The sequence below is a fragment of the Amblyomma americanum genome, chromosome 6 (genome assembly GCF_052857255.1).
Source record: "Amblyomma americanum isolate KBUSLIRL-KWMA chromosome 6, ASM5285725v1, whole genome shotgun sequence".
Classification (NCBI taxonomy): domain Eukaryota; kingdom Metazoa; phylum Arthropoda; class Arachnida; order Ixodida; family Ixodidae; genus Amblyomma; species Amblyomma americanum.
In genome coordinates, this window is record NC_135502.1 from 74,223,191 (window position 1) to 74,235,677 (window position 12,487).

Below are 12,487 nucleotides of genomic sequence, written 5' to 3' on the forward strand. Positions count from 1 at the left end.
TCTGACCGCCCAGAGGCATCGTATATTTCACCGAAAAAAAAAAACAACAACGAAAATTCATGCTTCGAGAATAATATTCGCCGAACCAAAAGAAAAAAGAACGAAAGTTGCTTTCTGAAACACTAAAGAATTCCGCTGAGTAGTCAAAAAATAAAAATCTAAACGTCCAACCCAAGCTTCTTCTCCAAACCGACATCCCTCTGCCCCACGCGGTTTGTTGGACGGTGGTGCCAAAGCGTGAACCGAAACTGGACGCTGCATCGTTGGCCTTGGTCAAGATAGGACGGCAATTATGTTGGCGTACTGTCTACTACCGGATACTCTTAAAGACGCCCGGGTAGTCGTGTTTGGTGCGGTGGCGGAGACGTTCTAGAGCGCGCTTTGAACTCCTCACAAAGCAAAGAGCCCGACATGGCGTCACTACGACCGTTTCATTCCTTCCGTCTCTGTTATACAGGCGACGTAATGGCGTGCATAATTAGGCACGAAGACGAAGCCCACTTATCGCGCCACGAACACATCGTCCGTGCGCGAGAGTCGTCGCCTATTGGAAAGCTGCCACCGCGCACCTCCCTTCATAGCGTGCCCCTGAGTACGTGTCGATGATCACGCTGGGACAATCACGGAAAAGAAAATGCTCGTCCCGGACAGACAATCGCGCGCGCGGATGCACGCTGCTTGCGTGTGCCAGCGGGCGGCCTTGGAGAAAGCCTGCCACGGCACAACGCCGTGTCGGCCGACAGGGAGGCAGACCTCGCGCTGAAGGAAACTGCCTACGAGAGAAGTTCCCGCCGCGGCGCATTCGAAGCACACACACGTGGTGGCCTTTTAGTCTAAGCTCTGTACTATCGCTAGCGTTCTTTTTGCTGCCGCTTTACGAGCAAGGTTGCACATTTAATGTTTTGCTCTCACACCAAAGCACGCGCGCTGCCGATTCTCATTGCTATAGGCTCGCGAATGGCTGGCATCTCGGTCATATCGTGCATCGTTGGCCGCCAAATACAGGTGAGCGTGCGGACTGCCGAACAGTTGGTGATTGGATGGTTCCCCGCAGTCGTCGATAGCTATAGGCAACTACTGGTAAGTACCTATGATCAGTAAGCACTGACCAGGCTACTGAGGAACCAGTGACCGTTGAAGGCAGAGAAAGAGACACCGCCAGTGAGCCCCAAACAACGAAATTCCAGGTCACTGAGTGGTAATTATAGGCATATCTTCCATTTCTTGCGCCCGCATTGACTGTAGCCACAGACAGGCATGCGTTGCAAAGCATGGAGATCACGATGCGATCTTTACTCCGCAAATCGCTGCAGCTGAACAATTTAATGCTGTGCGCTCATGTTACCGGAGTTTGCAACAAGGCGCAGAGAACATGCATTGTCCTGCCGCCGCGTTCCATCGCTGTTGGACTCCTCCAGTGATTGATCCCACTACATCGAAGGCCGCCGATTATTCTGCCTTTGCAAATTGATGTCCCCTTCACCGATGGTGAAATAATACGCCGATGTCTAGAACATGAGCTGTCATGCACGAACTTTCTGCGGTGCAGGCATCTGAGTGAACATTCGACGTAGACACAGTTGCGCAAGGAGTTTGAAGCCTTTTCCACAGTGGTATTTTCTGAGGCAACGATGGCCACGAGGCGCGGCAGCACCGACACACGGGCCCGACTGCTGTAGTACATACTGTATGCGCTCCAACCACGGCGGTCCGCCATCACTTCGTGTCGTCTGCCTCTGTTCGAGAGAGCGTTCACTTCGAACTATTCGATGTGAGGGTCCTTTGGGTGCCCGACTCCTTGAGGTCCGCAGGTCCCACTTCCCATTGACTTGTTGAAAGCGAGAGCCGGAAGGTGGCGAAACCACTAAACAGTACGTTGCATATCTACACGAGTTGGAATATGCATCCGACAACACTCCATCCGGCTGGATTTAAAGCGTTGGCGCTTCCCCCGTTCCCTGGCAGGAGGAAGCTGCTTACCAAGAAGTGTCCAATCAGCTGCCCGGTACCGAGGGCGAACCATTCTAATCGGCATCCTTCACCAGGCAAACAGGCCGCGCTGGAACCGGATAACGACACTGGGCTCCGTGGGAACAGTGTACGTTCGCCGCCGTCGTTTATCAGCACAGGGGGGAGGAGGAGGAGGGTAGGCTCGTTTTCCCTAAATGTCACTGTCTTCGAACCCGCGAGCACTGCGTGGCACCCGGCTCTCATCCCTTTGCCGCCGTCGTTATGTACACGGGAGACGAGATGCCTTGTCCTCCCCCAACGGCTAGATTAGCCCCAGTGGTCACGGCCTTGTGCCCGGCGCCGCCGAAGCTGCCGGACGGCAAGGCTATTCTCCCGTAAACAAAAAGAAAAAGAACAAAAGCACAGAAGACGCCTCCGCTGTCGCCGCTGCTGCCAGCAGTCGGCGCCTTCGCCATCATTGTGTACTCGACTGCTGGGGACGGACGGGTCACCGTCCTCTTGTAGTCAGCCAGGGTTCACGAACTCAACATATCTACACGTTAGAAGGGGCCGTAATCACCGTCAGTACGCAAACGTAACCCCCGAATCGGGAGTCGGAATGCATTCCAGCCGTGAATTTCTCAAGAATTTCTATCAACCGAAAACTCACGTCAACCGTCGGTTTATTGTCACCGATATTATACTGTATTCATTACAGAAAGCTATTTTAATTCCACTCTTTTCTATATTTATTGCGATCGCTCACGGTGTCACGCACATCCGGGGCATAACGGCGGCACAAAAAAAAAAAAAAATAACGACAGGCGGGGAAAAAAACAGGTCAGATTAAAATGTAGTCCCTATATTATACAGGCACAGTTCGCCCGCTCGATTTAGCCAACTAAATTTCGTGTCTTTTTTCTTCTATTCTACGGCTTCTTTAAGAGCACATTACAATGCAAGCGAAATAACACAAAGGGACACACCCTCGCGCACTGCTTTTTCCGCGCGCGGGCCATTCGATTCGGTCGGCTGACCGAGGCCCGGCTGATCGCCAAGTATCTGGGCGTGGTCCCCGCCGGAGCCGGCGCTCCGGGCCCTGGGACGAAAAAAAAATGCTAAGAACTGCCGCCGCCGTAGGGATCAAGGAACGCGCGCGCGGTTCGGTCACATCCGCAACCCGCGCCGAGACGGCGGCGAGGAAAGCATCGTGCAACCACCGGTAACTTCACAACCACAACGGTCACGCCGCTCACGCGACCACGCGAAGAACAGGTGCGCGGCCCCGTTCGTCTTTCGTGCGCCGTGCGGACCGAGTTCGATACACTGCTGTCCACATTTACTTTCGATGGCCCTTCTTTGTTTCAGACACACGGGAGTGTTGTGGACGACAGAAATTGCAAAGATAGCCACAGTTGTACTTACATATCTACAGGAACAAAAGCGCTGTAGCAGCGCGCGTTGCTTTCATGGTTGTGAGCGACAAAAATGCGACTATTGCCACGAAGTTTTGAATTTTTTTTTTAGTCTGTGCTCATGCACGTGCCCACATTTCGGCATCGATTCGATTATTTTTCGCTCTGTAGAATCTGCAGTGCGAGGATGACATATTTTAAACCCTCTTTCACTCACTAACTCTCTCTCTCTCTCTCTCTCTCTCTCTCTCTCTCTCTCACACACACACACACACACACACACACACACACACACACACACACACACACACACACACACACACACACACACACACACACACACACACACACACACACACACACACACACACACACACACACACACACAATTTTATTAATCTTTTTAGCGCTTTTTAGTGCGCCCTTTTACCTCGGACACGTTATGAAGACAGGCAGTCTTTCATCCCCTTCCCTCTTCTTGCATCTTTATTTTACTATGTGCTTCCAGGGAACATAATAAATTCATCTTTAGTAAAACAGCGCGAACAACGTAGGACAAGATGAAGGAGGACACTTCCGCGACCGCTTTTCGTGGAGACGAGGTTGGCGACGTATGGGAGTCCACTCCGAATTAGAAAATTACCGCGCCTGCGACAAAGTAATCCGTACCAGAGCCCTCCACCGTGTTCAGTGCTGCGCGATGTCAGTCACGTTAATGATCCCCAGGTGGTCGAAAGTAATCCGTGGCTCTCCACTAAACGCGCCTCTTCCTCTCCTTCGCTCCCTCCCACCTTCCCCCCCATCTCTCATGGCGCGGTTGAGGAGTTCACCGAGAAATGGGAGTTACTGCGCCTTTCTGTTCCCCAAATCTAATTTTTCTACCGTATTCTGAGCCGGTGCTTCTTCTGCATGCAGTTAGCAATCAATCAATCAATCAATCAATCAATCAATCAATCAATCAATCAATCAATCTGCGTACTTGTTCTAGGTGCGTGTAACTTACTCGCGACTATGCTATGCTCTTTTCGATGTAGCAAAGACACAAAGGAGCAACTTTACAGAGGAGCGATTGTCGCGGACGCAGTCCCTATGTAAGTGCCTGTTTCGCCAGCCAGTCAGCAGCCTGAATTTATTTCCGAAACAGGCAGCACCTGCCACCAGCGCGCAGCTTAAGCCGCACGCGAGTCCTTTTTCACGCTCTCCTTTGCAGACGCGGCGGCGCGGAGAAGCACGGATTGCTGCGCCTGCGAGGCTCGGGGCGAGAGTTGCTCCTCTTTTGTCAGGAGGCGGTCGCGGGGTTCATTGCCATCGACTCGAGGCGCTCAGACAGCCGCAGGAAGTCGTGAGAGACGAAACGCAGCAGAGAGCGGCGGCCGCCGGCCGCACTGTGCGTACAGATTGTGCCGGGGAGGCGAGAAAAAAAAAAGGAGTTCCTAAAGGCATTCGCGTCGAGACGTCGACGGCGACTCTTCTGCTGGCTTCGTGATACAACCTCGCGCACAAAACTCTGGCCGCAAAGTGATGTTTAGTTTCTTCCTTGTAAAGCTCTTAAGGTAGCTGACTCTATCGCGAGAGCGACTTAGTTTGATGCTTTAGTTCTTGCTAGTTTTGACACATCAGGTTCGGGGATAACTCCACGCTCATAGCTACACTTGTCTTGGTAAAAGGAGCCGCTGTGTAACAAAAAAAACCGAGGTTCCAAAAAAATTTAAAAGAAGGAAGAGAATATATTGTGGCTCTCTGACATGCTGCATGCGACAATTCACTTATGCACTAAAAAGTAAGCCCGAGATCATTCCCGAGACCGTAAAAATCACGGATCGCGATGATCAGGTTCACGCTATTTGCGTTGACGCAGTCAGCTCTGTTTTCAACTACTTCCAGTAACTTCACGATTTTTCTGCTGCATCTGCTATTAGAAGAGAAGTAAACGAAGTCGCAGATGACGCAAGAAAATTAGAGAATCTTTTGCGTGGCAAACAACTAGGAGAAACTTTCCTACCTTTGCGACGGGCTTTCCAAGCGATGTGATGTCAATCATAATGCTGACGGGAAATCCAACTTGTTCACGAGTGGAGGAGACTCCTATGAACGATCGTGAGACGAATTCACAGAGAAAAGTTGGCGGGGCGAACTTCCTAGCTCCTTCCACAAGCTTATGATAGCCGCACGCGTTCTCCGAGTTTTCCTGGCACCGGGTTACACAAACGACACAAAGTGCACTCAAACAGCTCAAACAACTTCTGCTAGCGGGTGTGGTGTCTGCTTTGAGAAATATGGCCCCCTGGCGGCGTGCAAAGAAAGCTGTGAAGTTGCAAAACTTTGACGCTAAACGTACACAATTAAAACAATTAATACAAAGTATTAAACAGCTTTTTTTGGTGTTTAAAAAATTACAAAAATAGTAAATAAAACAGTTTTAACTTTCAAGTACCGAAACCAAAACTTAACAAATTTTGCTGCTGTTTTAGTTTACTTTGTAACGTTACTACATACCTAATTAATATTCCAACAAATATCAATTATTTTAATTATTTAGTTTGTTTTCTGGGTGCAAAAATATCTATGCTTTAAAAAGTTTCTTGGTTGCTGTCTTGGTTGTTATGCACTAGATGGCGCCACCGCACTGACTGGAGCTTTCTTGCAACTTTTGTGCCACCGAATTCCTAACCCCCTGGCGGACATATGGGTTACTATGGTCCCGCGTAGGAATTTTGAACAATTCGGCCGAAGTGTTCGATCATGGTTACGCAAGTATCGCCAGAACCTGTAGCGCGGCAAAAGACAAGCGCCTAGAGCCTTGGATTACCAGCATGAACGCACTCATCGACCCATCGGAAGCAAGCGAACGTCGCCAGTGTTCGAGTTGACCGGGCGAAGCCAACTCGTTCAGTGCGGCGGAGAGCAACTTGCGTGGCGGCAGTGAACTTCAGGCAGGCAGGGCCGCCCGCTTGGCCCTGCTTCGTGCATTGAGGAAAAGAGCGTCCGCTCCCGAGTGTTCACCCCCGCTGTGTCGTTTCGCCGTTTCATTCGACCGGAACACCGGCGTGAACTTGCGGTGTTGGAGTGATTTCGCGTCACCCAGTGTGCATTGTGCGTGCCGTGCATTCCGGGAGGCGGAAGTCCGTTTCACTCCGCAAGCGTCCCGAAAGCAACTCTTGATTGGACGGCATTCCATGATAACAGGTATGTATGTCATGCTGGAGTGCTCACTTCCCGCCGCGTTGAATGAAAACGCCGCTACGCATGGTCACATAACGCGCATACAATGCATTTTCTTTCAAGAGGAGAATCTTCTCTCGCGGGATCGACCTCTCGCATCCACTGCATATGCTGCAGTGTTTACCAATGATACACGCGTTCTTGGTTCTGTGATTGCGCAAGACGCAGGGGTCGCTGTCTCTCAAGAATCTCTGCCGTGTGCGCTTGATGTAGCGGACATTTTTATCCTGACTTGTGAACGAACCTTTCAGACTTAAAAAGCGCAAAGCGTTTCCGAGAACACACCGCCGGTGCCAGCAAAAGGAGCAGTCATTGCTGCGAGGTTCACCGTAGTGCCCATTTTTGCCACCAGGTGCGGTGAATCGCGCGGTTTTTCGCTCGGGGGCTTTGCCGGTTCGCCTTTTGACACTTGTTGCATGGGTCATGGACGTGTGCCTTGAAGGGTGGACGCATTCGGCGCGCCTGATGGCTGCGGGGACGTTTAGAGCGTATCCTGGAGCGAACTTGAGTGTTTGTTGCAGCAAAATGCACACCCTGGAAGTGGCCTGTTCGAGATTGAATTGCTAATAGCCAGGGTGTTGAGACCCAGTTCTACATGGAATGTTTTGCGGATCGATCAAAGCTCAGATAATTAAACTACTCAAGACACAAGTTAACACTAACCGTGTTGTTTGCTTATTGACTGCTTATATCCTCTGCACAGTGGAATCTTCATAAAAATTCCGCGGACCACGTTTAAGAATGTGTGTATTTTCGTTTGCAAACGAGTGTGGAAAAATAAAGAAATATGTTTTCCTTGCTAAAATATCACAACCTTTCGGAACACCGTAACGTGTAACGCCATAATCTGATTTCTCCCCGTTAACTACCTGGGTAGGCAGGCAGGGGTAGGATCTTAATTCATGGAGTCCAATCGGTGCCGGTTTCACCGCTTATCTGCTTTGCGTGACCTTTTGAAAACGATTTAACAGGTTTAGTTGAGCTCGGCGGTAGGGTTGTCTAGGTGTACATTTGTTAAAGGACCATAGACACCTAATTTTGTTGCCCGTTTTCTTCATTCAAATGACGCGTTAGACATTGAAATACTTAGAATACATGAATCACCGCGTGGTATTCGCCTAAGGCCGCTAAATAACTTATAATCAATTTCTTTCTCTCATGCTGCTTCGGTTTCGTCATCCGAACTATGGCTGTGATGTGCAGTTGAACTTTAGGTCACGTGAGTCACGGAAAAGCTGCAATATAAGCGCTGATACGTCGTCTTAATTCACTACAGCACTTACACTAGCCTGCATCAAAAGCTAGAATTACAGGAAACGACGTATCAGCAGTTATATTGTCGTTATTTTTGTGCCTCACGTGACCTTAAGTCACCACAGTGAGCGTACACCATAGTGATCGTTCGGTTGATGGAACAGAGTCAAGAAGAAATTAAATTATAAATATTTAGCAGCCGTAGGTGAATACCATGAGGTGATCCATGTATACCAATATCTAACGCATCGTTTGAAACACGAAAACACTAATGAAAGCTTTTGGTGTCTATAGTTCTTTAACGGTAATCCATGGGTGACTGAACGGCCCTCCACCTGGTGAAAAGCTTAATCGGTCTATCGTGTTTATGACACAATTCTCAGTTCGTTTCAGATGGTAGCAGTTGGAACCTACTGGAAGTTGTTCCATAAACCAGTTGGACAGGTCAAAATTTTCACCAGGAGCTCTACGGCCCTGCTTACGGGCCAGTGAGCCGCGCTCTAAACAAAAGGCAAAACAAACGCCAGACAATTCTCCCTCATTAGTTTCTGGGAAATCAGGACGTGCTCAAAGGAAAGCAAGAACAGAGAAACAAAATGATTTTAAACAAATGATTTTAAATGTAAAGTTTCGGAACCCGTAGCCTAACCTCGTGTAAGTGTGGTACCGGTAAACTGACAGTCGTGCCATGTGCACCAAAATCAAAACACTATTTGTTCCTCTCTTCTTTCACTCCCTCCTTTATCCCTTCCCTTACGGCGCGGTTCAGGTGTCCAACGATATATGAGACAGATACTGCGCCATTTCCTTTCCACCAAAAACCAATTATTATTATTATTAGTAACTCGGGTTGACTTGTCTGTTTTTTAGCAACACTTGCTGTTGGTCTAGTTGGCCTTCCATAATCTGGTGAACCAGCGCAAAGAACAGAACGGACAAGACGAAGGAAGACTACACGGATGGAAGCGCTTCCGCCTAGTTCGTTGTGTTCTTTGCGCTGGTTCGTCAAAAAGGGTCTGTTTTGCTGTCAGGCCATACTGTGGTATATGTAGCTTGAACCTGGCAGCGTGACGTCGTTGTTCATTAGCTGCCCGCAGTAGTTGAAAAAGAGTTCAGAAATCAGCCACAGTTTATTACGAGCTTCCGAAAAACCAAGGTGTGCTCTTACAGACAAAGATGCATTTCGTTTTCGTTCCGCCTATGTTAAATGAAAGCACTTCCTAAATGTCCGGGTTTTCTTCAACGCTTTCAAAGCTGGTTTTAGTAACTAGTCACCGTGCATTTCTTCTCGGAAATTCAAAGCAAGAATCGACAGCAATAAGAAGAGGAACGAGAAAAAAAAAATCTATTGGATGAAAGAGGAGTTATGAGAGACCAGTGTCCAGGGTCTTTCTTCTTCCCGCCATCGCGCAAGCTTGTGTGGTGCCTAGGTTGCGACCTTGAACACCGTGAATGCTTTCTACAGGGTGCGCGTTTTAGCTGACCCAAGAAAGCTCTTTTCAACATCACCTTGGTGCAGTGCGCGACCTCCAGCTTTTGCGACTGAAACGTGTGTAAATGTTTTTCCTGGCGCACTGCAGTGGCTATGGTTGCTGGTGCAGTAGTTGTTTCTGACAAAGAGAGATAGAGAGAGAAAGAAAGCCCTGGGGCGGGTGGGGAGGCGGTGTAGAGTGAGGCATTGTCAATACAGACAGACGGACAGTGCCCTCTAGCGACAGTGAGGATGCTGCTCCTTCACGTACGATGCTGCGAAACGGTTTTCGTTCGGCCGGGAGGAGATTGTTACAGGACACGTTGCCTCGGCGCATACACAGAATGTGTTTGTTGCTCGCACACTCGCCGTGCTCGCATACCTGAGGTGATCAGTCGCGATCACGGCGCCGTTTGCGATCGCGCCAAGACGGCCGAGGTAGAGAGAGAGCTTTGTGGAACGCGGTGCAGATGGGGGAGGAGGGGAATGGGAAGGAGCGATGGAGGGTGGCTCGAGAGGAGGCGAGAGGAATATCACGGCCCTCACGACGCGCTCATTACGATCGGTCCCCTCACGACCGCGGGGGACTTGACGGGCCAAGGCGGAACGGGCATCGTATTTCATGGCTTGCCCGCTGTTGCTGCTGCTGCCGCAGCCGCACAGTGCGGCACAATGGAGCGTTGGTTTGGCGGCGCAGAGGGGGAGGGAGGGAGGCGAGTGGGGTCCCCCTGCGCTGCCGCCTCTGCCTCGACCGAGAGTCACGCCGGGTCCATCATTACCAGCGTCCCCCACCCTCCCCTCACGATTGCGGATCGCGGCGGAGTCGCAGACGGCGCCGCCGCCAGGGGCTCCGGCGCGCGCCGGGTCGGGTTCTCCCGCCGCTGGCGTGCCCGTGCTTCGGAGCGTATAACCTTCGCGGCGCTAACCTAACCTAACATGTTTGCAAATGGTTCCTGATTTATAGAGCGGGCGCCGAAAAGGCTTCCGCCGGAGTGACAGGCCCAGCCCCCCCTTCCACGGCAGCGGTTTGACGCTGCCTTTTGCATCCACTTTCTTCTTTCCCACCTCTCTCCCAGTTTTCCCTTTTTTATTTCCCGTTTTGCCCTTCTTATTTTGGTTGGAGGCGGAATATATGCATCGCGGCCGACTGGATGCGTTCCATCCTTTTGCATGAAGCCATGCCTTGAGCGTTACGTCACGGGCTTTTTCTGAGCTGTGCAAAGGACGCGTAAAGCCCGATCTCAGAACAGCGAGCGAGTCGTTAACACGGCGCTTCACAAGCAAGAGACAAGGTAGAAACAGTGTTTTGCTTGCTTGGTCACTACGATCTTCTAACCACGTCTGTCTTATGGGGTCCCACGGGCTTTGACGCATGGCGCTTCCTGAGCTGTCTTCGCCAGGCTCCTGGAACTCTTTGTGTCTGTGGAACTACAGTATAACCTCGTTATAACGAAATCGTTTATAGCGAAACAACGGATATAACGAAGGAATGACGATTCCCCTTGGAAGCTTGGCCAACGCGGCCTATGCGAAGCGACGGCTATAGCGAAGCAATCCCCGGGCCCTTTCAGATTCGTTATAACGAGATTCAACGATATCATTTATCATTGTGTTTCAGGCACTGTCATTGGCGGAAAGGACATCGCGCTCCGCTTTGATTCTTTTGTTATTGGCTGAATGAAGCCCAGCATGGCGGGGTGCCATCGCTTAAGCCAGTCGCGAAGAGTTAGAAAAAAAAAACGGAATGGAATCAGAATAGATTCGTCACATTATCCTGGTCTTGATAAATTGAGCGTTTCGGTGAAGTCGCTTCTCAGTCGGTGCGGGCGCTCCTGTTTTAGTCGACCAGCACAGCCAGAACACAAAACGGAAGCCGGAGAAAGTGTTCTCATGGTCTATATCGAACGATTTCCGAAGTCGCTGGGAAAAAAAGCCGTCCCCCTCTGCTGGCCGACGAATCTCTTTCGGATCTGAAATTTTTTCTTCTCATCGTCATCAGTCGCGCCGTTTGAAACTGTCCTCCTCTCACCTGAAGACCAGGGTTGGTTTTGTTTCGACTACTCGAGTTTGCAGCCTTATGCTCTTGTGACGATCGCACTGTGACGCAGCCGCCCCAAGTCGCCGACGCGGGAGTCTGCCCGATGTTGCGGTCACGACGCTGGCGAGAGCGCACGCCACCCCCCATCCCCCTTTCCCCGAGGCTGTTGTATACCGCGTCACGGTCGCATTGATATTCAAGGAATGAGGAAAAAACGTCCATCGGTTCACGGTCCTTCCCCCTGGAGAGCCGCAGATGTAGGTTGAAACAAAGGACGTGTCTCGTGGAGGAAAAACGTGAGTGTTAAGAGGTGCTCGCCTTGGAAAGCCCGCTGCAAGGCGATCGCCGTAAGGCGTGCGAGTCCGTTCGCTGGCCTCACTCGGCGCAGGGGCCGTCAGGGCATGCTCCCATCTGTGCACGAGGTTATGGGCCGCCGAAATGCAGAAACGACGATTGCGGTGTGTTTTTAATGACGCGAGGGCTGCTCGGCCAGAGAGAGGCGTGGCTATCGTGTTGGGGTCTGCACCCGAGGTGAGGTGAAACACCCAAATTTGCAACCATTTCACCCCAGAGAGACCGCGCACGAGGCCAGGGGAAAGCTTGTACTCACTGGGAACCGGTGGGTGCTGGGGGACGTTGGGGGCCGAACCCCGAATCCCCTGCATACGAGGCGCTAGCTCAAGCTAGTTTACCGGTGCGATAAATGCAATAACGGCTGAATACTGCCAGACGGAGGGTATAAAGAAACTGCTGCCCTCCTCCCACACGCGCACACATACACTTGAACGAGATGTTTTCTTCAGGAAAACCACGCGTGCGGCGCGTGTTGATTACTTAAACATTCAAAGCAGAACATTGGGACTAAGAATTAATATGATGAAAACAAAAACAAGGTTCGATGGTCTGGGAAGGGACCAGTATAGTTTACTATAGGCGGTTATAAGCGGTATGGGAATGTGTCTACCTAGGGCAACTGATGACCGCAAATCCGGAACCTGAGAGGGACAGAGGAAGAACAGGGGTGGAGTTCATTTGGCAGGCACACTCAGAATAGCAGGTCATTAGAACGCCTTCAAGAGGTAACTATATAAATTGTTCTTTGTGTCTTTCCTGTACTCGCTTGTGGGGCAGAAACTT

General features: G+C 50.6%; 2 protein-coding genes across 3 annotated transcripts in view; one reads left to right on the top strand and one right to left on the bottom strand.

Annotated features, from left to right (window-relative positions):
• The window catches only part of LOC144093698 (coronin-2B-like), a 188,798-nt gene extending 183,185 nt beyond the window's left edge, over positions 1 to 5,613 (bottom strand). Inside the window, exon 1 of one of the 2 annotated variants that reach the window (XM_077627298.1) lies at positions 5,368 to 5,613. Coding sequence is in view for 1 of the 2 variants with exons in the window: in XM_077627299.1 (XP_077483425.1) it covers positions 5,368 to 5,406 (39 nt within the window). In the remaining variant the exon portion in view is untranslated. The remainder of the gene's footprint in view (positions 1 to 5,367) is intronic. The other variant, XM_077627299.1, reaches the window with a different exon arrangement.
• Positions 5,614 to 5,975: 362 nt separating this feature from the next.
• The window catches only part of LOC144093704 (uncharacterized), a 94,307-nt gene continuing 87,795 nt past the window's right edge, over positions 5,976 to 12,487 (top strand). Inside the window, exon 1 of the mRNA XM_077627308.1 lies at positions 5,976 to 6,551. The gene's annotated coding sequence lies outside the window, so the exon portion shown is untranslated. The remainder of the gene's footprint in view (positions 6,552 to 12,487) is intronic.